Raw genomic sequence first — 26736 nt, 5'->3', positions numbered from 1 at the left:
CACAGTTGCTATGCAGACACACTGGTAAGTCACTAGGCTGGATGTTGCCGGAAGACAAGGCTGAAGGTGTAGGACAAGCAGCTAAGGAAAGCTGGAGGGAGCTGGAACCAGATCCTGGCGTTTCATACTCGGAAGCTGGGACTTCACAGCACAGGCAACCGCCGAGTTGCTGCAGGTTTGTTTGAGATAGAGGCGCAGTCCTCTCAGATGCAGGCTGGGGAACACTGAAGCAAGGCCAGCGCCATGACAGTGTGCTGAGATCCGGGACTCAAACGGAGGGACCGCTGAGCGGAGGGGATGCAGTGGACACGGAAGGAAACCAAGTCACAAGATTCGGGACTAAGCAGGGCGACAGGTAATGGAGTGGCCATGCTGCTGTGGCTGGTTGGGACATGGAGGAGGCAGAGTACCAAGCAGAGTCCATGGGACACCAGCCAGGTTCTGGGCAACTGGGCTGATGGCAATGTCCAGCACTCTGATACCAGGAATACGGAGGTGGGGCTACTTCTGTGGAGGTGGGGGGAAAAGGAGTGTGATGTGGGGTGCTGAGTCTGCGGGACTTAGGACTGCACAGCTATCTCACTATACCCGTAAACATATTTAGGGGTCACCTGCGTATTGTGAAGGTGGTCACGAAAGGCAGTGACTGGGATGAAATCTCCCTGGGGTAAATGGCCAAGTGTGGTAGAAAAACTCAGCAGAGCGAGAGAAAGGTGCCTACTAAACAGGCAATGGAAAGGCCAGCATGCGCATGGCCGAGGGGACGCAGGCAGGCGGAGGCGGACTGAGGAATGCACACAGGAAGGAAGAGGCTGGAAAAGTCAAACACACTTGGCCTATCTTCGGCTGCTTCAAGCTCCCCTGAGACGGGAAGCAAGCCAGGTGGCCGTGCTTTGCGGAGGCAGGTGACCCACTGTTCTGTGAAGATCTGCCTACTGCAGAGTGTGAGCCTGAGCGAGTGGAGGGCACGGAAGGGAGAGACAGAGTCGCCTGCAGGGAGAATGGCAACCCAACAGGCTGGGGAGCCCGCTGACCTACATCTGTCTCCTCACCGACAGAAGGGGGTGGCTCCTCACCTGGCAGGGAAGGTCACAGAGGTCAGAGCCAAAGGGGGGTTCAGATTTGTTTTCTCAGCCCATGAAATCTGTGAATGACCTCATCTCTTGACAAGTGATCATTTTTTTCCTCGGGGGGGGGGGGGGTTCATTTCACCAGGGGGATTATGAATGTCACCACCATGCACACCCCAACAGGAGGCTGCGGACAGTGAGCCTCCTCAGCCGTGAGTAGACTGGTAAAGATGCAGTACGACAGACAGGCTCCTGTCCTTTCTCAGACCCGTTCTTGGGCATCGTGAGTGGTTTCACTGTCCCCAGCACATGCAGGTTCATCTCTTGCAGAAGCTCGTGCTTGAGTGGGCAGGATGGAGGGTGCAGACAGTACCTACCCATGCAGGGAAGTAAGCCTCCGGCTCAAAGTACTTTCCGCGGTGTTTATTCCTTTTGAAGTTCCCGAGGTCAGCCTGCAGCGCAAAGGCGGCCAGCAGGAAGTAGGCCTCTTCTCTGAGCACGCACTGAGAGTGCAGGACTTGCTTCCTCAGGTGCCAGTAATAGTAATACCTCGCAACTCGGTCACTGGGAGAACACAGGCAGACAGCAGTCGTGTTAGGGTGGAACGGTACACACACGTCAACAGAACCCATGTAGCCCTCTGCATCTGGTGGCAGGGGCCCTCGGCTTCGGCTCCCTGTGCCCACTTCACCAAGGTGGAAGGCCCAAGCTGGGACTAGATACCTCAGGAGGCTGCTGGGGGGGTCGGAAGGCTCACACAGCCTTTGACGTATTCCAAGAAAGGGAGGCCTGAGGACTTGCACTCCCATAAGGCAAGTCTGTCACAGAACACAGAATGGACACGACAGAAGCTGGGCATTAGCAGTCTGTTTCATTTCCTTTTTCCTATGCACATCACTGCAGTGCATACCACTCACGGGGAACAGGCCTGTTTGATGGTCCTGTCCCTCTCTGCAGTAAATCACAACGCCCTACAGCACCTTAAGATGCTCGTAGAATACCACACACTAGCGGCTTGTTTTCCTGCTGCTCAGAGGACCAATGAACCAAGGCTTTCCTTCAACCTGCCTTGTCTTACAGGAAGAAGGTGCTGTTTCATGGAGCGTTTTTTCCCAGGCACATGAAACGACAACCATGACACTCCCCAAACAGGAAATACTAATAGTGCACACTCTGAAACCCACTCCAGGCAGAAAGCGACTCGCCGTCCACTGAGGAGATGAGCAGCAGGACCCAGGACATCTAGTCAGCTCTGAAGAAATGTCCACGGGGCAAACAGGGTCGTTTTAAACGAAGGAAGACAATCGCAGACATGCACACGTTCGGCGAGGTCACTGGCCTCACTACTTTAGACCGTTTACCGTCACGGCTCATCAGGAGATCACAGAGACATGGTCTATTTTAACCAAGACCAAGGCTAAGAACGAAGAGCTCAAAAATAAAGCACCTATGTGATTCCTTTCCCATGACAGGGCACTTTTTAGTGTTGCCTTTTATCATACTGACTACATACTGTTGGGTGGTTTATGGCGTGGTGGTGAAAAACCAACCTGCCTCCATCTTATAGTAAGGACAAAGTAGGTTTATTCCTGTTTATGAGTAAACTTCTATTTCTCAGAGATTGGAAGGGCTCTGCCCCACCTGTAACCTTAACTGCAAACGGCTCTACATTGTCGTGTCTTCGTCTCAAAAAGTTGTTTATAACCATCTTGCAACCCTCCCTTTGCTTCAGAAGGTTGTATGACCACCTATGACTACCTGTTATGACTACCTGCTGTTATGTCTACCTTGTTATGCTCACCTTGCAACCCTGTCTGTTTCAGGAAGTCGTTATGACTAACCTGGTATGCTTATGGTCTGCTCCTGTAACCCTGCCTATTTTGTCCACCAAATCCACCATTTGGAAACCCCCTAGCCCTGAGTTATAAAAGCCTTGTCTTCCTCACATCCAATGCTGACCTCTCAAATCCTGACTTAGGGGGAGGCAGCCTGTGTGCATGAATAAAAAAAGCTTGCTTTAATTAATTTGGCCATGATGATTTGGGCTGGTCATCTTTCTCCTCCCATCTTTGGGGTTAACAGTGGGGGGGGGGTGCACAGGAGTAGAGGGTTAACATTCATGAACCCTAATGGGGTTTATTAGTGGCCAAGTACTCTATTTTCCTTTCTTACAGGGCATTCCATCCTACCAGGAAAAGCAGGTGAGCACTTCACACAAACTGAAGTGTTTAGCCTCTAGAAGCAGTCTCTGGATACCAGTGCTTCTTACTCTTACTGTGCATTTGGTTGTAGTAGAAACTATCAAGTCCTAATTTTTCACATCACGTTGGTCTAGCATCTTTTTTCCTTTCATATCAAGTTTCTCAAAGTTTCAAAGTAAAGGGAAACAGGTTCATATTTCTTACAGTTTCTGTCAGCCAAAATGTGATCTCTTGCTGTTCTCTAGCACCGAATCCCACACCAAAGGAAGAGATTCACACCATGGTGCTCATCACACTTCCATCTCCACGAAGAAACCTGTTCCCTGCCCCTCAGAGTGTACCCTCGATTCCCATAGGAAGCTCCTTGAGGCTTACTCTTAGTTTTGAAACTACTAAGAGTACAAACAAGACCTCAAGTGAAAACCAAGCTGACATAAAAACTGGTGGCTTCACAGTTTGTGGCTCCATCCTGACTGGAAAAGAATATAACTGCCGGGTGGTGGTGGCAGCACACGCCTTTGATCCCAGCACTTGAGAGGCAGAGGCAGGCAGATCTCCGAGTTCGAGATCAGCCTGGTCTACAGGGTGAGTTCCAGGACAGCCAGGACTACAGAACAAAACCCTGTATTGAAAAACAAACAAACAAACAAAAAACAGACCAAACAAAAAGAATATAATCATACCTAATGAATCTCTTTTTACAACAGTGATAGCTCCTTCTTGGCGACTGTGAGTGACAATGTGAGCCAGGGACACTAACATTTTCACCGTTAGTCTATGATTTATTCAGTCAACAAGTACTCAATAACAAATATGCCTCTGTGTTTTAGGGACTAAGAATACATGAATGCGCAAAAACAGTCAAACAAACAAACTAACAAACAAGAGAACTGCTGCTGGTGCAGAGGTTACATTGCAGCAGGCGGAAGAACGCAATGGACACTGGCGCCCTGGCGCACGTCAGAAAAGTGCTGTGGAGGACAGCAAACAGAGGCTCAGGGGTTTCCTACCTGATCAACCTGCCATTCTCCACATAGTACTGCACCCGGAAGTGGATGATCATGGGAGGCCCGAACTGGTCGATGCCCTAAGACAGAGACACGTGCAGTGAGCTGTGTTTAGTTACCTCCAACACAGGCTCCACAGGCAGTCACACTGCCATCACCTGCAAAGCACAGAGAGGCTGGACCTGCTTGTAACGTGGGGCTTGCAGTGGGCACAGGTGTCCCATGTGGACACCAGGTCCACATCAAACCAGAAAGTTACAAAGCAAAGCAGGGCCCCCTCCCTCTCTGGATTCCCATTCGCAGTGATGCCAATGGGAACATAAGGGAAGATAAAAATAAACGCCATGGAAATTTCTAGCTGAGCTCCGGCTTCTGGCCCAGCTCTGTCCCCTGTGGTGACCATTTGCTCCCTACTACAAATGCTCTCTTGTTTTCTCAACATTCCACACACCACAGTCTACTATGCTGCTTGTTGACTTATACGCTGGAGTGCTTCACTCCGTGGTAGGCTTTGAAGTCGACTTCCAGTGTAGAGCCCCAGAATCCTGCGCTGGCTGCCGCGGGAGAAGCTGGGATGAGATGTGTGATTCCATTCCTGACTCACCAGGGCGGTGGGGGGAACCACACAACCCCCCTGGGCCTGCTCCCCCTTCCCCCCCAAACGGAACTGATGTTTACTACATAAAGATGCCAGCACAATAAAACAACAAAGGCTTGAATGGCAGACTGTAAAAAACCAATTTAAATTGACAAAAATAAATCCTACAAGCTTTGACAACACTGGAGCATTACCCCACATTACTGAAACACTATTACCTGTCAGTTTATGCTGTCTGCCTTTCACACCCTAGCACAACACATCCAGCGCTTTTAATTCATTCCCTTTTTTCATTCTCCACTGGAGAAATGATTGCTTATGACTTTTTTTTCTAACATGACAGCTAAAATAAACATTTTTAAATAAAAAGAATTGTGTGCATAAATGTAATCTCACCCAAGTGACTTCGTATTGTCGTACCTTGCTGGCCTCTTTTTTCCATTCTTTTGGACAATACTTATAAAGCTTTTGTGACAACTCCATATATACGTGTTCATTATCTGCATATAAAAAAAAAAGACAAGATGCTGAAGAGAAAAGATCTGTTTCAAAGTAAAAAATATTCAAAGCCACAATTCAAAAAACACAGCCTCATGACCTGTGATTGTATTGTGAGTCAGGAAAACTCAAGAAATGAAAAAAATCCAAGGTGTATTAGCTAGACTTTAATGAGGTTATGAATTCTCTTGCTTCTGCAACACAGAACTTGAGATTCTAAAACATACAATGCTTAGAAGAACTGTGGCTTCTAACTCCCACACGTGCTTAGCTCCCAGGATCTTTAGACACTATCGAGCACTCAATGCCGTGGACATGCATCTTGGAAAATGTAACATTTTGGTTTATTGTACAGAAGACATTTCTCATAGCAGCAGCAGCATTCCAATACTCTGGGAGACACTGAACGTGGATGGATTTCCAAGCGTGGATGTGACACCTGCTTTGCAGAGAGCTGGCTTTAAAAACATCCCTTCTGTGTTCCCACGCCAGGGCACAGTTGCTAGAATGACAAACCATTACTGGCTCTGCCTTTGGGATCTATCCTGTCACAGAAAATAGGTCCCCTGGAACTTACGAGAAAAGAGTGGAGCGTAAGAAAACAAGCTGGCCCCAACACAAATGTTCCCATTTTCCCTCGAGAGATTGTTTCACAAAGATCTATCTCGTCAGAGAAGTCCGTAACATTCCTATCTCGTACAAAGTTTTAATCACCTCCACCCCCAGCTGTTTTTCTCCTCCATCATCAAAGACAACCTCTCCTGGGTGTTCCATAACAACTTTCACAGTGAAGGGACACGTACTCTTTCCAGGAAGACCTGAGCTGACTCTACCGGGAAGCCCCGGATGAACCCTGGGTTTGACTGGAAGATGCCATTGGTAAAGAATTACTAGCCGGGCGGTGGTGGCACATGCCTGTAATCCCAGCACTCGGGAGGCAGAGGCAGGCGGATCTCTGTGAGTTCAAGGCCAGCCTGGTCTACAGATCGAGCTCCAGGACAGCCTCCAAAGCTACAGAGAAACCCTGTCTTGAAAAAACCAAAAAAAAAAAAAAAAGCTACTCTGGCTATAAACAGGTTCTTCAGTCCTCTTAACATGAAAGAAGGGATAAGATGACCTCCCGAAGAGGAAAGACAGGGAGGTCCACTTAACCCAATTAGCAGGCCGGTGAACACGGTCGCCTCGCCTCTCATTTTTACTGACTGAACATGACTGATGGGTGAGTGGCTGGAATTCCTGTCAGAAGCAGCAGAATGAGACCCAAGTGAGACCGCTCAGAGTAACACATGCACATTCTCATTTTACTTCTTATTGAAAATAATTTTGTCATACAACGTATTCAGATCAGTTTCCTCTCTCCCAGTTCCTTCTCATCCTCCCCACCTCCCCTCCCATCCAACTCCACGCCTTCTCTCTCTCTTTAGAGAGCAAGCATGCAAATAAAACAGACCAAAATATTAAAAAGAAAAAAAAACCACCAGAAACACAGACACACACACACACTAAAAAAAAAAACCCAATAAAAACACAAAATCAGAATCCATAATATACAAGCAAAGACCAGTTAATATATATATATAAAAGCCCAAACAAAGCCTTATGAGACAAAATGTGTTCAAAAATACCACCGAGTTTGTTCTGTGTTGGCCATTTACTGCTGGGCATGGGGCCTGCCCTTAAGTGTGGTTTGTATTCCTAGTGAGAGACTCCACAGGAGAAAACGAATTTCTCCTTTGTGAGAGGTTGTTAATTAGAGGTAGATGCTTGGTTAGGGATGGGAACTTTCCCCTATTTCCTCTTCTCGGGGCTGGGACTCCACCTGGCTTAGACCTGTGTAGGCCCCGTGGATGCTGCCACAGTGTCTGTGTGAGTTCACGAGCACAGGCATATTTTTAAATTACCTTTATGTGTCTCGCACTCGACAGTGTGACCAGAGCTGTCTAGCTTAAGAACTCTGGGGATATGAACACGTGGAAACTGGTAGGCTGGATGAGAGCAGATCTGTGTCCCCTTCCGTACCTTGTCCTGGAATCTGTGCCTCTGAAACACCCTTTATAACACACTCCTAAATGCCTGAGCCAAGAAGCCAGGTCTCTCACTGGGAAGAAGTTGTTGAGAATAATGGAAAGAGAAGCAGAACAAATCTCATGGACCTAGACTGTAACTAGGAGAGTTGATATGAGCTCATGAACATCAAGGAGCGTATGTGGAGGAACTTTTGCCAAAAGCTAACATCACCACAGTCATAAAGAACTATTGTACATCTCATGATACTGTATCCTGAGAAGGTCTCATTATCATCTAGCTGATATCCCCACCCAAGTCATGCATAACCTGAATTAATCACGAGGAAACATAAACCAAATCCAAACGAAAAGACATTACACAAAGTAACTTGACTCTTCTCTTGAATAAAAAAAAAAAGAAAATCACAGGGCGGGGTAACAGAATGGTTGAAGAACAGACCTGAGCCAGGCTACCTCTGACTATGATGGCTATGCCGGGCTCCTTGGCAGAGCTAAGAACTACTTAGCATTAGAGTGCCAACTTCCTGATAACGAAGTTCCCACCATAGTTACGTAAGAGATATTGCTTGTCTCTAAGAAATTTCCCTCAAGTTTGGAGGGAAACAGGCCGGTAGATCACAGATGGAAGAAGATATGTGCTCTGACATTAACAACTGAGGAGATCCTTATTGTCGTCTTCTTTTTTGGGGGTGGGGTGGGGTTCGAGACAGGTTTCTCTGTGTAGCTTTGGAGCCTGTCCTGGAACTGACTTTGTAGACCAGGCTGGCCTCGAACTCACAGAGCCTGTCTCTGCCTCTTGAGTGCTGGGATTAAAGGCGTGTGCCACCACCGCCCAGCCTTATTGTCCTCGTATTCTGCTGGAAGTTCGAAATTATTTCAAAACAAAAGCTGCAGAATTGGGATGGCACTGAGATTCCTGGTGTTTAGGTGGTTTCTGAGAGAGTGTTAAATGCCAGTGTTTGAAGTGCTCGAGAATTACATTCTTTCCAACTATTCAGCTGACAAGGGCAATTTCTAAAATGGTGGAGTGGCCATTCTGCACACTCTGATGGTGGATACATGCCATACACCTGTCCAGAGCCGTGGGGTACAATCACCAGGAGTGAACCCAAGTGCAAATGACGGATTCTGGGGGATAAAGGATCCATGTAGGCTCACTGATTACCACACATGCTCCACCAGTGTTGGGGCTGACACTGGGGAAGCCGTGCCTGCATGTGCATGGCTTTCTGGAACTCTCTATACTTCCTGCTCAACTGTACTGGGAATCCAAAACCACCCCAACAAAACAAAGCCCGTGAGACCGATTCTCAAGCACACATCCATCCTGCAAAGCTGGTGTGGACAGCAGTTTCGATCTGCCGTGAGACGTCCTGACAATGAGGAAAGTCTAGTGGCATGTCTGAAGGTTCACTGCTATCCAGCAGTAGAACTGGAATTAGAACCAGGCCACTGCTGTTCCAACGTTCTTTCACCACACTGTCCACTCTCTTTGACAGAGCATCTCAAAAGCTCCACTTGAGGGTTGGGGATTTAGCTCAGTAGTAGAGCACTTGCCTAGCAAGTGCAAGGCCCTGGGTTTGAAACTCAGCTCCAAAAAAGAAAAAAGAAAAAAAAAAAAGCTCCACTTGAAAACTGAAGGAAGCTAGGAACTGGTTTTCTTGGATTGACTTGTTGAACTGTCACAGAGATCAACAGTCTGGCTGCAGATGCAAAAGGAAGAATTAGCTTCGAGGAGACCGCAGCAAGAGCCACTTGGGAGTCTGTAAGGCACCTTACAGCTTCTAGACCAGTGGTTCTCAACTCATGGGCTGCGACCCCTTTGGGGGTCTAATGACCCTTTCACAGGGGTCACCTAAGACCACTGGATATTTACATTACAATTCATAGAAGCAGCAAAATTACAGGTATGAAGTAGTAACCAAATCATGTTCTGGTTGAGGGTCAACACAGCATGAGGACCTGTATTAAAGGGTCACAGCATCAGGAAGGTTGAGAACCGCTGTTTAGACAGAGGCCCACACAAATGCAATGATGGAGCCTTCCTGATGTCGCTGCGTTGACTACTGCAGAAACAGAGCAGAGAGCAAATGGCTGGTTTGCAGACCTCTCATTCTCCATCCCATGTTCCCAGACAACTGAACACAGCTCCCACTTTGGAGGAGAGGGAGCTGGCTTTATCTGTTGACCATAATACATTTTCTTACTTGGCAGATGCAAATATTCACAACACAGACCAGATTCTCAAGCTATCATAATCTTTTAGGTTTAAACTGATTCAAGTAAAAGATTATCCACATAAACATAGAAAGTATAATTAAATACAAGTTAATCTCCTTGAAAAAGGTGAGCAGAGATGCTAAAAGATTCTGGGATTTAGAAAACTAAGGCAGAGAAATTTCCAGCTACAAATCGACATAAGACAGCTTTTATTAAATGGATGCAGGTAGTCCCAGGAGTCTAGTGCTAAGTAAGGGACATGAGAAGGCCACATTTCCGCCTATGAAATCCTTCCTTGCAAATTTCTCATATAATGGAGGAAGAAAATGACTGCATTTCAAAGTCACACAGCCTGACTAGAAAAAAGAAGAGCACGAAGAAAAAGAGAAAATCAAATTTAATTAATCCATCACTGTTACACTGCTAACCACAGGAGAACTAAACAGAAGAGAGGCAGCTTTACTGTGTTGAAGATTTTTGTAATGTCACAAGCCATTATCACTTACAGTATTATAGATTGGAATGATAAATGACAAAAACATCTGCTTAACTCCCAGCTACAGCTGGTCTCTGTGTATAAGAAAACAAAACAAAAATCAAACTTGGTTCATTAAAATAAAACAAAAACGGGGAACAGATGCATAAATATCTAGATTCCTAAAAAGGAATCAATATTAAGAAATTAATAAGATAATAAAAAGTCTAAATCATGTAAAAAAATACATCATGCTGATATTGGAAAATAAACACTAGACTAAGAATGATGATTAACTGATGGGTATGTAAACAATCAGTTTACATAGCATGATGGCTCTAGGCTTTAAAATGTCCTTTTCTCAGGGACAGTTGACTAAACATACCAGAGAATAGACTGAGACTTACTTTGTATAACACTGAGACCAAAGAGGTGACATTCCTTTAACCTGAGCAGGTCACACACCTGGACCAGCAACTGGTGACACAGAATTTTAACCTGCAGGAGGGAAAAAAGGACACGTAAGACAATTAAATTCAGCTTACACAGTGAACCACAACCAGCCACTTTAAAACTCTGTAAATACGCACCATCTCAGGACATTCAGATATCAGTAAAACCACCACTGGCTTATCAATGCAACCTGTGGCTGTGTTTCAATGATTATCACAATATAATCATGATTTACAGCATGCTAACAGAGTACCAATCCAATCTTGCACAAGACTCGTAAATCTTACGACCCACAGTCAGATCCTGCATGAAAAATGGGCTCCTCAGAAGGTCCTGTAGAAGAGCTTACTCCACTAAAGGTATTTATTTGGCCAGGTATGTTCTTTCTTTTAACATTTTTTCCTACTTTAATGATACGTTTTTACATAGTATTCAATGCTTTGGTATATGTATGCCCTACAGAACGGATTAACCAATGCATTGCCTCACATACATATTATTTTTGTGTGTGGTAAGAACACTTAAAATCTACTCTCAGCCAACGATACGTTCAGGTATCAGCACAGGACTAGTTATGGTTGCCATTCATAGGTTTCCTGAATTTATTCATCCTGTAGCTGAAACTTTGGATCCTTTGGCCAACATCTCCCTGCCCTTCCTTTTTCAGGACCCACTAACTACAGTAACTTCCTTGTACTCTGCTTTTATGAGGTAGCCTTTTTTGGATTCCACACAAGTGAGACCATGCAGCTGGTACCTCACTTATGTTGTTTAGTATAATGCTCTCCAGATTTACCCATATTGTTGCAAATGTCAAGTTCTTCCTCCTGGTGTGGCTTATTACTCCAGCATATGTGGACGCACCACACCTTGTCTTCAGTCATCAGTGGGCACAGCTGACTGCTGTGAACAAGGCTGCTGGGAATGTGAGAGTGCAGGGGACATCCACTACAGGGACTTCACTGCCTCTGGCTACCCACGAGTGGACAAATACCAATGCTGTATTTATTAAAATTTTATGTGCACTGGTGTTTTGCCTGCATGTATATGTGTGTGAGGGTGTTGGATCCCCTGGAACTGGAGTTACAGACAGGTGTGAGCTGCCATGTGGGTGCTGGGAATGGAACTCAGGTCCTCCGGAAGAGCAGCCTTAACCGCTGAGCCATCTCTCCAGCCCTCATACTATATTTAATGTTTGGAGGAAGCACATGCTGTTTGTCACAAGGGCCCACACTGCTTTACATTCTGATCACAGATGACAAGGGTTGCTCTTCTCCACGTCCTCAGGACTCTTGTCAACTCTCATTTGGTGACAGACATTTTAACAGCTGTAAGGCGGCACTTTAGATTTAGGTTTTCTTGATGCTTCCTGAGGCTGAGCATCTGTGTGGACACCCGTCCGCCATTTGTGTATCTTCCCATGGGACACATCTCCTTAGGGTCTTTGTTCAAGGAAAGTTTTCTTCTTAAAGGTCTCAGCAAAATATTCAGCTACTGCCCAATGACAGACTGCCTAGATTTCATGTATTTTAATCAATCACTGTTGTTACTTATTTTTCCCTTTGAACCTCAGTATAATTCAATAATCATACAAACATTCTGGAGATGAGCTATTATTGAGAAGACATCACTTGTTCCTTTGCATCTGTGCCCATTCATCTGTATTTGTGAAGTGTGCATGTAGGGGAGGGGACAACCCTGGGTCAGTCCCCCCCTTCCACCTTGGTTGAGGGATCTCTTCGGTGCTGGGTCTTTGCATACACCTCTCCACCTCCCATTTCCCTGCAGACACACTGTAACATGCTTCTGCTGCTGTGTTAGGCTTTTAACTGGGTTCTGGGGACTCTTAGCCTCTGAGCCAAATGCCCAGCCCCCCAGATACCGTTTTGAAGCTTTCTCAGTTATGAATGAGATGCCAGGTGGGAGGAGAGTGGGTCTGCAGAGTCGGTCTGCAGAGTCAGCCTCGCTGAAACCAGAATCACCTGAGAGACCGCCCAGCTCCATCTCTTCCATTCACAGAAGGAAAACAAAACTGCTCAGTCATATACGAGCAGGAACAAAGGCAGACCCTCCAAACTCACACGTAGTAACAGTTACATACAGGTCAAAACATGTGCAACACAACCTTTGTGACTTTGATCTACATACGGTCAATGACGGCCACCAACTGTAATTTTAGTGATTATAATTTACACAACTCTGAGTTAATGATTTTTATCATATTTTAATACAACACTAAAATTAAGAAAATGAAAACAAGCAGAATCCCACTGGAAAGAGCAGAAGACACTCAAGGCCAGCGGGACCTGTTTAGTTCTTCCAAGCACCAGCAATTAAGAAAGCTGTGGTGGCTATTAGTCACTTCTTGCTGCTATGATAAACTACTTGACAGGAAGCAGGTAAGGAGCTCATTCCGGCCTATAGTACAAGGATATATATATATATATATATATATATATATATATATATATATATATATATATATATATATATATATACAGTCCACTGTTGTGGGAAGGCAGAGGGCGGGGTAGTAGGGCGGTGGGGGTGGGTAGGGGGGGGGGGTGCAGGAGCTTCAGGCAGGGTCCCATGGCCTCCACAGTCAGCAGAGAAATGAATGCTGCTGTTCACTTTGTCAACTGTATTCGGTCTGGGATCCCAGTCCATGGGGTGGTCACCCACACTTAGGATGTGTCTTCCTGTGTCAATGAACCTAATCCAGACAATCCCTCATGGGGATGTTGCGAAGTTGCTTGGGTGATTCTAGACCCGGTCACAGTGATGAACTGTCTCGGGCAGCGTCAGTTTATATTCAGGACCCAATTCCCAGGGAGCTCCTGAGCACCTGTGCTGTGCTCCTCCAGAGACGGCTCCCGCCATGGACACTCTTGCTTATCAGTGTGCCATCCAGCAACACCGTAACCACTAATTTTATGTGAATGGGTGTTCGGCCTGAATGTATGTCTGTGCATCACATGCATGCCGTGCCCTCAGAGGCCAGAGAAGAGCATCGGGTCCCCTGGAACTGATGAGCTCTCAGGTGGGTGCTGAGAGCTGAATGTAGGTCCTCTGGAAGCGTAGCCAGCTCTCCAGCCCTGCCATTTAGTAATTTCATAACCACGTATCCATGCAAGCTTACCTCACCACTGGAGAGACCCACGGGCTGCTGGGAAATCATTACCTACCCCGGTCCCCTTGTGCTGGTTTGATCCCACAGCTTGGGGTACTTGATTTGTATCCTAGAGAAGTTCTATTTATTTCCAGCATTCACTGTAAACACTGGGTTTGTATTTCATGTCATGGCTATACTGTTGCGTGTTGGGGATTTAGCTCAGTGGTAGAACGCAAGGCCCTGGGTTCCATCCCCAGCTTAAAAAAAAAGCTATACTGTTGTAAACAGGCTTAAACAGAGAGAAGAGGAGAAAGGTTCATATTTACAGACGACTCTTACACTAGCTAAGCTTCACAAACTTGAGACTTCCTTAAACCGTCACACTGCTCTGGGGCACTTTTAACCCTTGGCTAGACTGTGTTTAAACTTTAGTTGGCCTGGTTGGATATGGAGCAGCCAGGATGAGATGAAACAAGCAGCTGGATCCTAAATGACAAACCAAACGTTTGTAAAATAAAATCTGTGGTGACTCTTGACTAAATAAGGCCGGGCCTCTCTTCCAGGCATCCCATCTAATTATTACTGTTCCGCTACTTAAATCAAGTATCTGGAACCTTCTGCTAAACTCTGTAACAATCATCAAGTAAGTATAGTGTTCTTGTTTAAAAACTATAATTAAATAAGGATGTGGCTTCAAAGTGTTACCTGCTGTGAAAACAAGCAGCCGCATGGGGTGTTTGCAGAGTAGAGTCTTTACAGCCGCATGGCCGATTGTTAAATGTCTTAGCCTCTCTCATCTTCAGGGGCAATGGGAACTTCACAAAGTACTTCATTCTCAACAGCGTGGGCTTTATCTAAAAATACCCTCTGTGTGGAACTCTGAAGTGGAAGGGGGTTTGATCCGTGCTGTGCCAATGGCTTGTTACCACGCAAGGATGTTTGAAATATTCTCTGCAGGGAAAGAACTGTTCACTTTGCCACAGGGGGGAGGTGCAAGCTCCTGGCGCTGCCATTTCTGCCGCTCAAAAACGTTCTGCCTCTTACAGTCACCATAATTTCATTTTTAAGTTTCCGTATTTTATATTTGATGATTAAGATTAACTGAAAATAGCCCCTATTAAAACAATTCATGGCAATTCAAAATGACTAAAACGTTAAACTGATTCCACACATAGTGCAGAAAGTCACTATGAAATCACCTATACCTGTCAGGGGAAAAACTCCCCTAAAAAAAAAAAAAAAAAAAAGTGTGTATGAACCACACTCCCCACTGCTGGGGGGCACTGACAAACATTTTTGTTACAATTAACTTGTTACTGGCAACTCCGCAAACATAAAAAAAAATCACCTTTCTCAATTGAAGGGACAAGGGTTCTGGGCAGCTCTGGATTGTTTTTCGAGCAGTGGGCAAGCCTCCAGGCTACTTAACCCCTTCCTTCCTGAGGTCCCAGGGCTTGCTGGAGAGGAGCCTCAGCATGGCAGAGGACCTGTGTTCCTTGGGATAAGAAGTCTTCTGGGGCAGCATGGCGCCGAGGGCGCCGAGACACTCTATTCTGCTTTCAGTGGCAGAGCACCATTTCAGCTCAAGGAACTAGTCAAGTGGAGCAACACTCCACAATGACTGACTGAGTAACTCCCAGAACAGACACCACAAAGGGCTTGACACACTGAGTGTCTTTACATCCATACCGTGTTCCCACACGAGGCGTACATAGAATGGCCCCTCCTCATAAGAGGAAAACAACCAAATAATGAACAACAGACTGAAGAAGCATGCCCAAAGCTGCAAAGAAAGTTAACGGAGTGGACAGTTCAGACCAGGTCCCCTGATGGCAACAGCCTCAATCACCAACATAGGCCCCAAAGACCAGTAAGTGAGTGGGGCTCTCCAGAGTGGGGCTGGGCCACAGGCTTTCCTGTCTGCCTCAGGAGTTCATCCATCTCTGGTCCCTGATGACATATCCTATGTCCTGCCCTAGACCTACACCAGCCTCTCCATGGGTGAAGCCCAAAGGGCGGAGCATTTGTTCACCAAGCCCCTCCCGGAATAATTTTAGTAGACTTGAAAGCCACGGATTTACATAGCAGCGTGTATGTGGGAAAACTAGCCCACAGCACCACATTAAGGCAGTTTTTGCTCAATTCTATCAGACTGAAATTAGGTGAAAGGAAATGTATGAAGGCTGACAGTAGGAAGAGCATTTTAAAAATGCTAGGTATGATATAAACATAAAAACATGCCATGAACCCGCCTGGAGGCTTTTGGTCTGCTCTCCAAAATTATTTCCCTCAGTTGAGACTCCAGTACCAATGGATTCCTTTAGAGATGGTAGCTACCTCCTAGAGTTTCTCACGATGACAGATCTGTTATGAGTTTCCCCATCCTGTCCAGGCCACACACTCAGCAACATGCATGCACACTTTCCTGGGTAAATGACAGAAAAGGGCCGAAGAGTTTCCTCAGTGCTTAAGCTCTATGTCCTGGATTGCATGCGCTTAAAACATGTAAAGGACATGTGCGTTACATACTGCCAAGGGTACTCACTGGGGTGGTCTATGATTCACATATCTACTCTGATTAATGTGTATGTTTATAGGTCTACCCCCCCAAAAGTGTCACAAAGGGTCTTTCAGAGGAGATGGGAACCAGTATCTTCAGCTGGGCAGTGGCTACATGGACATATATACCAACAGTATATTCATTCACTGGGCTGCACGCTTAGAGACTTCTATGCTCTGCAATGTGTAAATTATAATTTACCTGTTAGTAGGAAAAGGCTGCAAACAGGATCCCAGCCCTCAATGTCCTGGTTAACTAAATATCTGATTCTGACTTAAGAGCCAGAGGTTAACAGCTTAGCTTACCCACAGCCCTTCAGCTCACTGTGACTGATGAAACCAGTCAAGATGTGGATGAGAAACTCAACCACGGTTACCATTTTACCTACACGGGTGACAACTCTGAGCATTGCAATGGGCACAAATGGACAGACTTAAACAGAAATTTTATTCAGGGAGCCAAGCAATTTTAGAGGCAGAAATCCAGGCTCAAAAAATGTTCAGATTTGTTTTTCTTACTCCATCTAGAGTCTCCGATTCCCCTCTTGTTATGTTAATTTTTAGCTGAGAGAGAGAGAGGCTTCCATACAGTAGAAATAGCAAAAATGAATCCTTTCTAATGCAGAAACTAAGGGCAGAAGAATCCAAAAAAGTGACTGAGTCCCATGGTGGGATCTGAGGGGGTAATGTTGCTGAGCCCCGAGAATTAGAAACCTTCCCTGGACCTGAGTGGAAATGTGGAAGCTATTCCAAATGCTCCCAAATGTACACAAGGCTGAACACACAGAAAGATAAGAAAACAGAGATAACAGAGATATCCAATAAATTAATTCAACTGAAAAATTATTCAATAAAGTTTAAAAACGGAAACTTTTTTTTAGTGTAGTACCCAAACTCCTCATTTTAGGGCAAGTAAGACACCGTCGAAGGTGGCTGTGGAGAAGCCATAATGCTGTTTACAGCTGTGTGGATGTCTGAGTGTAATAAGTCTGCCACATAGCTCTGGTTCATTCTCTAATGATTTCACCCTGAACTACCTAACGTGGGTGTGGTCTGGCAGGGGGACTACACATTGACATACTCCCAGAGTGGAATACTCACGTTTATGATGATGTTCAGGGACTCATCATTGGGAAGGAAAATGCACACACTTCGGCGGTCCTGCATGACTCTGTTGTTATGGAAGGTCAGTTTGTTCATTGTGTTGTGGGCTCTCCAGGGGGCAGGCTGGGGGCACCGAGTGCTCAGCAGTTGTTCCCAGCACTCCAAAGCCAAGTTCTCCTCATTCTCCTAGGGCCAACAGGAGAAGCATCGTGGCGGCCCACTATGTAGGTTTCATAGCTGTAGAGAGTCCCTGGGGAGACCTGTGAAGAAAGGGGAGAAAGTCTGGTCAGAGCCGCGACAGGCCAGTGGCACACACCTATGGTGGTATGCATCAGGCACAGGGAAGGTGCATTTCAAGCGAAGACTGCTGTTCTTGGTATACGAGAAGGCACAGGTTCTGCCCCTTAACAACCACCTGCACACTCCATTCTCGGACCCGAGTTAACAGACATGGTGAGAGCCTGGACATTCACTGACGACCAAGCACCACAGGCTCCAGGCGATGGGTCCTGACTGAGGAGTTCCCAGCCTCTCAAGGGAGACCACAGGGTTCTGGAATGAACTACAAGAACGGCATCAACAAAAGCCTCGCTTCTGGGACTACGGAACACAGATGAGTGTTCTATCACATTCCTGACCAATCACTCGTGACCTTCATTTCACCAGCTAGCTTTACAAAGGAAGCCACAGCTGCTGGACCACCCACGGGAGCCACTGGAATGGATTTCTCCACAGCATTCCCCACGGTTATTAAGTCTTCCTTAGTTTTTATGTCCTGCTTTCTCCTGGTTCTCTAAGTAGCTGATGAAAATTTAATTCATTAGTTCACTGATCAAATAACATATAGCAAGAGGAATGCTGTATTACCAAACCATGTACACATATAAAAGAACTATAAGTCTTAGAAACCTCTCGTATTTTGTCAGTTAACTAGACATTAAGTTGTCCATCCCTGCCCAGAGATTTGGAGTGTGTAACTTTGCTTGCAAGTACTGAAACTTTTATCTCTGGACTTCAGTGATTCCACCCTTGCTTTCTGGTTTCTGCCTCCTGGCGTTGGTGAGACCCTGCAGAATCATTTTAAAGCAGTGGTTAAGTTTTCCTACTCTAGAGGAGGGCTCCGTAGGCTGCTGCCAGCATCATTCAACTGCAGTGTTAGGATTAGCTGTCTCTCCTGTCCTGTCATCGGTATTTACATTATTCCTCGGCAGCTGTATTCGTGGGATGCGAGAAAGCAAGTCCAGGAATACGAAACTAATTCCAAGACAGAATCTTGAACCCATCTGCTCCTTGTAGCTCATTTAGGAGAGCTATATTCATAACTGGTAGGTAACAGGAGTAAATATGATTTAGTGATTTTTTTTAAACATAAACAAAATACAATCTTCAATAGCATTATTTGAAACTAAAATTAGGTGGCTAATCTTGTATGTGGTATTTCCATCGCTCAGACATTCTGTCTTCCTTAAAGGAAAAGGGTGATTGCCTCCCCTTGGTTTCCAGTACACCTCTGAGGCCATGGCCTCTTTACAGTGGGTGCTCAGTCCCTGAGTTCCAGGAACCACTCCCCCAAATGGCAGTCACTCATCTAGAAAGTGTTCCATCAACGGTGCCCAAGCACCAGCTCGAAGGATGATGTTGGCTGCATGTGGGTCACACCTGGGGGTGGAGACAAATGCAGTGTCCAGGCCACAGTGACATTTCTACTCGGGACAACATCCTGCTGTGGAGCACATGTGGAGACCACCACTTCATTAAGGGAAGGAACCTAGCATAGTGCTTAGCTAACATAGTTGGGACTCCACCCAACTCTCGGGGCACGCTGGGAAAACATCCTAGGAACTGATTCACACCAGACAATGACCCCTCATCGCTACTGCTAGAAATGTTCTCAGCATTTTCAAAGGTATACATCCCTAAAGCAAGCCAGGTACATGCTGGGAGTCTCATCACTAAAGCACGAGAATTTCAAGTTCAAGGCCATCCTGGGCTACTGTACATTCCCATGCAGTGCAATAGAGAGCAAGTCCCCATCTCATGGAGCCAAACATAAGCCAGGTGTGGTGGTGCACACTGGCAATCTTGGCCTGCAGAAGCCGGAGATGATGGCTGCCACTGAGGCCAGTCCAGCCAGGGCCACACAAGGGAGACTGTCGTAAAAACACCGAAACTACGAAACCTCCTAAAAGACGGGTCAACTGTGGGGACTGAGAGCCTCCCACTAGACCCTCTCTTAAAACTTCAGAAAGTATTAAAGGCTCTGAGAAGTGAGAACACTTCACACGCTCACTGCGCACAGAACACTCCTCTCCCTAAAGACTGCTACTGAGGTCCCAGAGAACACCATCCTTAGGCATACCATATAAACTGAGAAAGGCCCTTCTGGAGTGACGCCTCTTCATCATACTACTAAATTCCACGGCCAGTTTCCCTTATCTATTGGAATATTCCTGTAGGCCTCTCTTCACTACATAAATTAGAAGCTGTGATTAAATATATCTTACTTAGATCAAACCCTTAAGTGGCATGAATCCCACTATAATTCCTCATATTTAAATCTGCACTCGTACTGAGATAGTCCTCTGCGTTTCCATTTTTAATTAAATCAATTAAAGCAGGATGTTTCTACTGACCTACTTTTTGGAATTTAGAAGTTAAACTGGGGGAGGGGGGAGGTGTTCCGAGGTTTAGGATGGATCCAGCCTCATTAAAATTTTCTTTTGCGTACAATTCTTATTTTACGGTTCGGACACAGTACAACAGTCTGGACAAAGATGACAGCGGCAGATTTGTTGATAGCCACAGTTAGAAGTGTCACTGTGTCACTTAACACAAGGATGACAAACCCAAACCCCCTGAACAGAGACGGGATTAAACTAGGCCTTCACTATACCAAGACAGCACAGAAGCCGATTTAAAAGTTCCATGAAAAAGGTAAACACAAATCAAACCAAAACCTATCGCAAACACATACCAGTATAAAATTTAACCTTAAACTGGACTGTCCTGGGAAACAGTCAATAGATAAAATTTATACCAATTTGGATTGCAGAAATCAGGTAGAAATCACCAGCTACTTGTTCTGTGGTCTATGCTGAGCCCCAGCTCCATCCCATGAGGACATTGCTACCCCAGAGCAATGTCTTTTTATCACAGTTTATGGACAAACCAGAAGACTGTGTTGACAGTGATCAGACCCTTTTCCCAAAGAGACTTACAAAAAAGATACATTCCACAATCTCCAGCCTTAATTTTTACCCACATAATGTAGTTTCAGCTTGGATGGAGGGCAAAAGGATTCTCTTTCTGGATCTACCTCCTTAGAATATAAGAAGATGATCCTTGTCTTTCATCCTTTTTTTTTTTTTTTTCTTAGAGCTGAGGATCGAACCCAGGTCCTTGTCCTTGCTAGGCAAGCGCTCTACCACTGAGCTAAATTCCCAACCCCTTGTCTTAAAGGCAAACATGATTAAGAAAGACCCTAGCAGCAGCCAGTGTGGTCACTGTATTATCCAATGAAAACAGAGGATGCTATTTTGGAAAGTGGACTATGGGAACCCTACTTCCCTTCAACTTAACTGGTTCCCATTCGTAAGGCTAAAGTCACCCACAGACTATGTGCTCAGAAAGAGCAGGGGCAGCTGGTCCCTTCTGACATGGTCAGGGACACTGTCAAGAAGCCTTAACGTTGTTCTCATTCCCAAGAGCACATACCTGGGTGGCAATGGCATGCCAGCTCAAGGAAGATGCAGTTGAGTGACAGCTTCAAGTACAGAAATACAGCCTACACATGAGCTTTCCTATGTGATTAAAAAGTCATTCTAAAGCAGTGGTCCTCAACCCATGGGCTGCGACCCATCTGGGGGTTGAATGACCCTTCACAGGGGTTGTATATCAGATAGTTACATTTTGATTCAGAACAGTAGCAAAATTACAGTTACGAAGTAGCAAGGATATAATTTCACAGCCGGGGATCACTAGAACACGAGGAACTACATTAAAGGTCACAGCATTAGGAGTTAAGAACAAGCCACACTGTCCTAAAATGCTATCACGGGTTTCATAAAACAAGTTCCACACTGTTTTGCTCATTTATTTCATTAATACAAAATACACTTACTAAGTGACAGGCAGTGAGCACGTACTGTAGGCCAGAGTGGGTAACAGTGCCGGGTGCTGTGGCCATGACGTGTGGACGCATGTTAAATCAGGCAATGGGACCCCTTGCTGATGGGCTGATATTCGAACAAATACCCGGATAAAGAGCAGGATGCCACGTCCTCCTCTGACCCACCCACCCACCCACCCCTCTGTCTCAGGGAAGAACTCCCAGAGGGAAGGTAAATACCAGGGCTCGCTTAAAATGCTGGGCCCAGGTAAAATAACAGTACCGATGATGGCTAACGTTTGCTACACACTTCTGCGTGCTGGGCACTGGTGCTGAGCACCTAGGGAACAGGGAAGAAAACAGCCACCTCTCTGTCATGTTCCCAGTAAGGAACAGGTTGTCCTTTTCCCTGGGACTATGGTGGGCTGTCTGAACAAGCCACACTAGGATGCTTTGTACCCTGAAAACCAACTTTTGCAGACATGTGTTTCCTTTTCTTCTTTTTGTTTTTTCTAGACAGGGTTCTAGTCCAGGGGGCTGGAGAGATGGCTCAGTGGCTAAGTAGCATGGGCTACTCTACCAGAGGATCTGGGTTCAATTCCCAGCACCCACATGGCAGCTCACATCTATCTGTAACTCCAATTCCAAGGGATCTGATACCCTCACACAGACATACATGTAGACAAAACACCAATGCACATAAAGAAAAATAATTAATTAAAAAAAAAAGACAGGGTTTTGTTTTGTAGCCCTGGCTGTCCTGGAACTAGTTCTGTAGACCAGGCTAGCCTCTAATTCACAGAGATCCGCCTGTCTCTGCCTCCCGAGCGCTGGGATTAAAGATGTGCGCCACCACAAGCTGGCCTGATAACTGTTTCTTGTATCAAAACATCACCTCTACATGCACACTTAGCTGAGCCACTTCAAATTCTGCCTTTTTTGGTCTTCTCTTTGCAGATCTGAGAGTGGGGCCAGACTCATGGAATAACACTCTTCATCCAACATCCCTGAGCAGTGAGGCTCCCACTGAAGACTGCTCAGCCTTGGCACTTGTCATGATCTGAATGTGCAATGGATCCTACCGGTGGCGCCGTGTGGGGACATTGTGGAACTTTTGCAATGTGAGGCACAGCTGGACGGGTACCAAGGAATGGCCTGTGGAGGCCAACCCATGCCTGGTTGTTTCAGTTTCTCTCTGTGGCACCACCACAGAGGACACTGCTGTGTACCCGACACCACAGAGCCTTGCTACCCACTGCATCCCCTGCAGGATGGCCTGCACCTTCTAGATCTGTGAACGAGAATAAAGCATCCCTCCTTCAGGTGCTCCCATCAGGCACTCCGTCACAAGGAGAAAATCAACTAACCCAGTACTACTGTTATTTGGGGGCGGGGGGCAAATGGTCTCTGTGTTTAGCTACATCTTGCCTCTGCCCATTAACTGCCAGAAGTCCCTCTATCTGCTGTGACAACCCAAAATGTTAATGGACATTACCAAAATTTACCCTGGGGCAAAATTATCCATGTAAGTTTCCATATAGAATTATTATGGGCTGCTTTTTTTTTTTTTAACCACCCAGCTATTTTTTAAAGTAATAAGCTTTTACTAAATCCATGTTAATATCTATTTTTAACTGTGTGCATGTGTGCATATGTGTGTGTAAGCAGAGCCCTCTAAGACCAGAAGAGGGAGTTGGATTGATTCCCTGGAGCGGGAGTTATAGGCAGTTGTGAGCCTCCTGACGTGTGTTGGGAATTAAACACAGGTCCTCTGAAGGAGTTCTTAACCCCTAGGCCATCTCCCCAGGTTCAAATGTGTATTTTTAGAATTAAATTAATTTAAAACTAAATATTTTAAATTAAATTTAAATTTAAATTAAAAATCAGGAAAAAATATCTGGCCTGAAGTCTTAAAAATCAGTTTCTTGAACAAACATGGCCTGAAGTTATAGAATAGCTTTGAAATTCAGTCTGTGGCTGTGCATTATCAGGCTGCTCATACACATACTCCAAGGAGCTCTCTACTTTGAAGACCAACCTGGAAATATGACATTTGACCTGTGATCTGCCTGGATATTTTACCTTACAGAGGTTTTTAAGAAAGGGCCATTTGCTTCTAAGAGATACTAGAGAACAATAAAACTTACTTTTGTCATTTAGCTAGAGGAATAAGTGGGATAGTTTCTGTTTATGGACAGTTTTCATGTGTATAAGTGCTTACCTGCATGCGCGCACACACACACACACACCATGCATGCCTAGTGCTCATGGAGGCCAGAACAAGTCCCCGGGAATTGGAATTACAGAGGTTAGTAAGCTGCCATGTAGGTGTTACGAACGGAACCTGGGTCTTCTAAAGGAGCAGTAAGTGCTCTTAACTCCGGAACCATCTCTCCAGCCCTATGGCTAGTTTTGTGGTGACTAGTGCGTGTAAGAAGCGAGTGCCTGGTGGCTGTTAACCACCTGCAGCCAAACGCTCTGGAAGAACATCCGTTTCCTGCTTGCTCATCTGCACTTTCCAACCTTGCTCCAGTAGAGAAATAAGCACTGGGGGAAGGGTGCGGGCCCATCTCCACAGAGCGGGCCCCCAGGGGTTTTACGGCATGCACAGAACAGAGCAGGACAGACCCGACCTCATCAACCAGGCAAACCTAGAGCTTGATCCAGATTCCACACAATACCAGCTGTGTGACCACGTGCACATTTCCTAATCCGAGGCCAGTTTTTCACTTGTAAAATCCATAATATTGGCCTCCTCAAATACTGGGTAGATTAAATGGCATAACGAATATAAAATATTCAGTGTCAAGGGTTTTTTGGACGTTTGTTAGCAGCTATGAATTTCCAGGTAGGGAGAAGCAGTAACTACAACCGAGCCCTGCAATAAAAATCATCCCGAGAGTTCTTCATTTCAAAAATCTTCATAGCCAGCTAAATTACAGGAAGTTTATCCTGGGAAAGGGGAAGTGTATTGCTGGTTGTACACGGTATAGTGACATTGTATTAGGCCATTACCCCTTGGAAATTCTGGAAAAAGAGCAAGGGATTGTGGGCGTGTGTGTTCAAATGTGTGCTGGCTAACCAATGGATGCACAGAGGTAGATTAGTTTTTGACTTAAGAATATTTGAAGGACCAAACATGTCATATCATGACATAATAAATGACATAATCTCCTACATTACGGTTGGCATGGCCAGTGAATACAACCTATATGGCTCCATCTACGACAGTCATAAAAATGTTTATATCACTGAATTTAACAATTCCACGTCTGGAGCAATAATCTGACCAAAGCATAATACACTTCTGAACCAAAGCATTCAGCAAACTATAACCAGGGAAGTGAGGATGGAAGAAATGGGAAGTCTACCCACAGCAAGGTGCTTGTAAACTGTAGTGCAACCGAACACTGTCAATAAGAGCCATTTGCTACACATCCCTTCAAATCACAAACACCCGCAACCATCCACAGCCACTGCATATCTTTAGAGCAACTACTCGAATAATATAGGGACCCAAACCAACAAATAAGCCAATGCCTAGTGGTGAAATTATTAAGGCCACTCCACGTAGTGAAAAGGGAGGTTTATTTTGTGGGGTAGCTTACAAATGAAGGGATAGGTTGCAGGGTCTGGCAAAGGTATGGCGCAGTCTGGTGGTGTTCTCTGGAGAACTCTGCTCAGTCTACCTCCAGCATCCAGAGTCCCAGAACCAAGCGAGGCCTCTCCTCTCGATCCTGGGTCTTCAGCGTCCTCCCTCAGCCCCGCCTTGTAGGCATGACCATTACCGAAGCCTCAATGGGGGTTGGAACTTCCAGGCCAAGGCTAGAATGGCTACCCACTACATCTCCCCCTTCTGTCTAAATAAGAAGGTTCTAGCCAATGCCAGCCAGCACCTGTGTACCCCAGTACTTGGTAACATATTGCTAGTTGCACATTCTGTATTTGAATTTCTTAGAACCAGAGTGTTTCTGTATTTGAAATTCTTGGGACCAGAGTGTTTCAGATTCTAGAAGTTTTACATTTTTGGACACCTGCATAGACTTACCAGCAAATGTTCCTAATGTGAAACTCTGAAACTTTAAAACCTCTGGAGTATTATGTTGACAGCTGTTCATAAAGCTTCCCACCCCCGCATTCTGGTTTATGACTTCATGTTAGAGATGACATGTGAGAACCTGTGTGTACACTTGTCATCCCTCAAACCCCTGCTAAATTCTGCCCATCAGAGCTGAAAATGTGTGAGGAGTCAAAGTTAACACAGTATAAAGAACAGAAATACTATGATATTCTAGTTAAATGCTAAGTGATGCTATACAATGAGACAGCACACTCATCAGGATGATGTCCACCAACTAATCTAATCGCCTGCTCTAGCTACCCTGATGTTTCTGCACCCAACTGTTGCTATTTCGATTTCTGCTCCCAAGCTCTGCCCTCTACTATTGTTATTTTCTGTAATGTTCACACTCAAGTGAGAAGGTTAAGCAAAGGGCAAGATAGCTGTGGTACTTGGGGAAGTGACATGACTTTTCTTACCCTAAAGACTAACAGCACAGTCCTTCAAAGCATGATTTGGATGCCTGTTCTCTAGAGTGAGAAGGAACAAGCATCATACTATTAATCAACGACTGGAAAGGCTTTGTTCCTGAAGTCCATAAGAGGAGCCAGGGTGACCTGCTGCTTTTCTAAATCCCTGATGGAAATGTCATATTCACCCTGGTCATACCCCAGAGAAAATGAAGTATCAAGTTAATTAGCACTCTTACCATCTAAATACTTATTGGGAGAACACAGTTTTCCACATGCCACAGTGATAAAATGAAAACAAACGACCTAATTTGTTTTGATAATCTTTCCAAACACAAAGACTGAGGGAAGGGGGTAAATAACAAAGTGATCTTCAAACTTTGAAAGATCTGATTGCTATATATAAACAATGAAAAATAATCTCAGAAAGGAAAAATACTCCTCTCCTCTGTCATTCACCCTTTTGATGAGCTGCTCCCCGATTATCTGCTGTTCTCACCCAGATTCTGGAGTTCTTGGACTGTATTATTCCTTAACCACACCCTCCCATGCTGCTGTGTTAATAAACACACCCCTGTTCACAGCTAACACACCCATTCATATTCTTTAATGGCTCAGCACGTCTCTGGAACACATGACTGTCAAGGGACTGTGATCCTTGTCACACACATTTTGGGTCACCGCAACTCATTTCACGGGTTTTCTCTTGTTTCTGCCCATGCTGCTCCCTCTGCCCAGGATATCCCCCCTCACATCCTGTCCCATCTGTCAACT

At 45.5% G+C, this 26736-nt stretch overlaps 1 protein-coding gene across 2 annotated transcripts in view; it reads right to left on the bottom strand.

Moving 5' to 3' along the window:
• The window catches only part of Frmd6 (FERM domain containing 6), a 72491-nt gene that overhangs the window by 21597 nt on the left and 24158 nt on the right, over positions 1 to 26736 (bottom strand). Inside the window, exons 2-6 of one of the 2 annotated variants that reach the window (XM_036206382.1) lie at positions 17322 to 17584; positions 10504 to 10594; positions 5273 to 5376; positions 4282 to 4358; positions 1448 to 1634 (exon numbers count right to left, since the gene is read on the bottom strand). In XM_036206382.1, coding sequence (XP_036062275.1) covers positions 1448 to 1634; positions 4282 to 4358; positions 5273 to 5376; positions 10504 to 10594; positions 17322 to 17420 — 558 coding nt within the window. In that variant the 5' untranslated portion in view covers positions 17421 to 17584. The remainder of the gene's footprint in view (positions 1 to 1447; positions 1635 to 4281; positions 4359 to 5272; positions 5377 to 10503; positions 10595 to 17321; positions 17585 to 26736) is intronic. The other variant, XM_036206384.1, reaches the window with a different exon arrangement.

Source organism: Onychomys torridus, chromosome 14 (assembly GCF_903995425.1).
Source record: "Onychomys torridus chromosome 14, mOncTor1.1, whole genome shotgun sequence".
Classification (NCBI taxonomy): Eukaryota; Metazoa; Chordata; class Mammalia; order Rodentia; family Cricetidae; genus Onychomys; species Onychomys torridus.
Note: the sequence above shows the minus strand (reverse complement) of the source record. Positions and strands in the feature narration are given on the sequence as shown.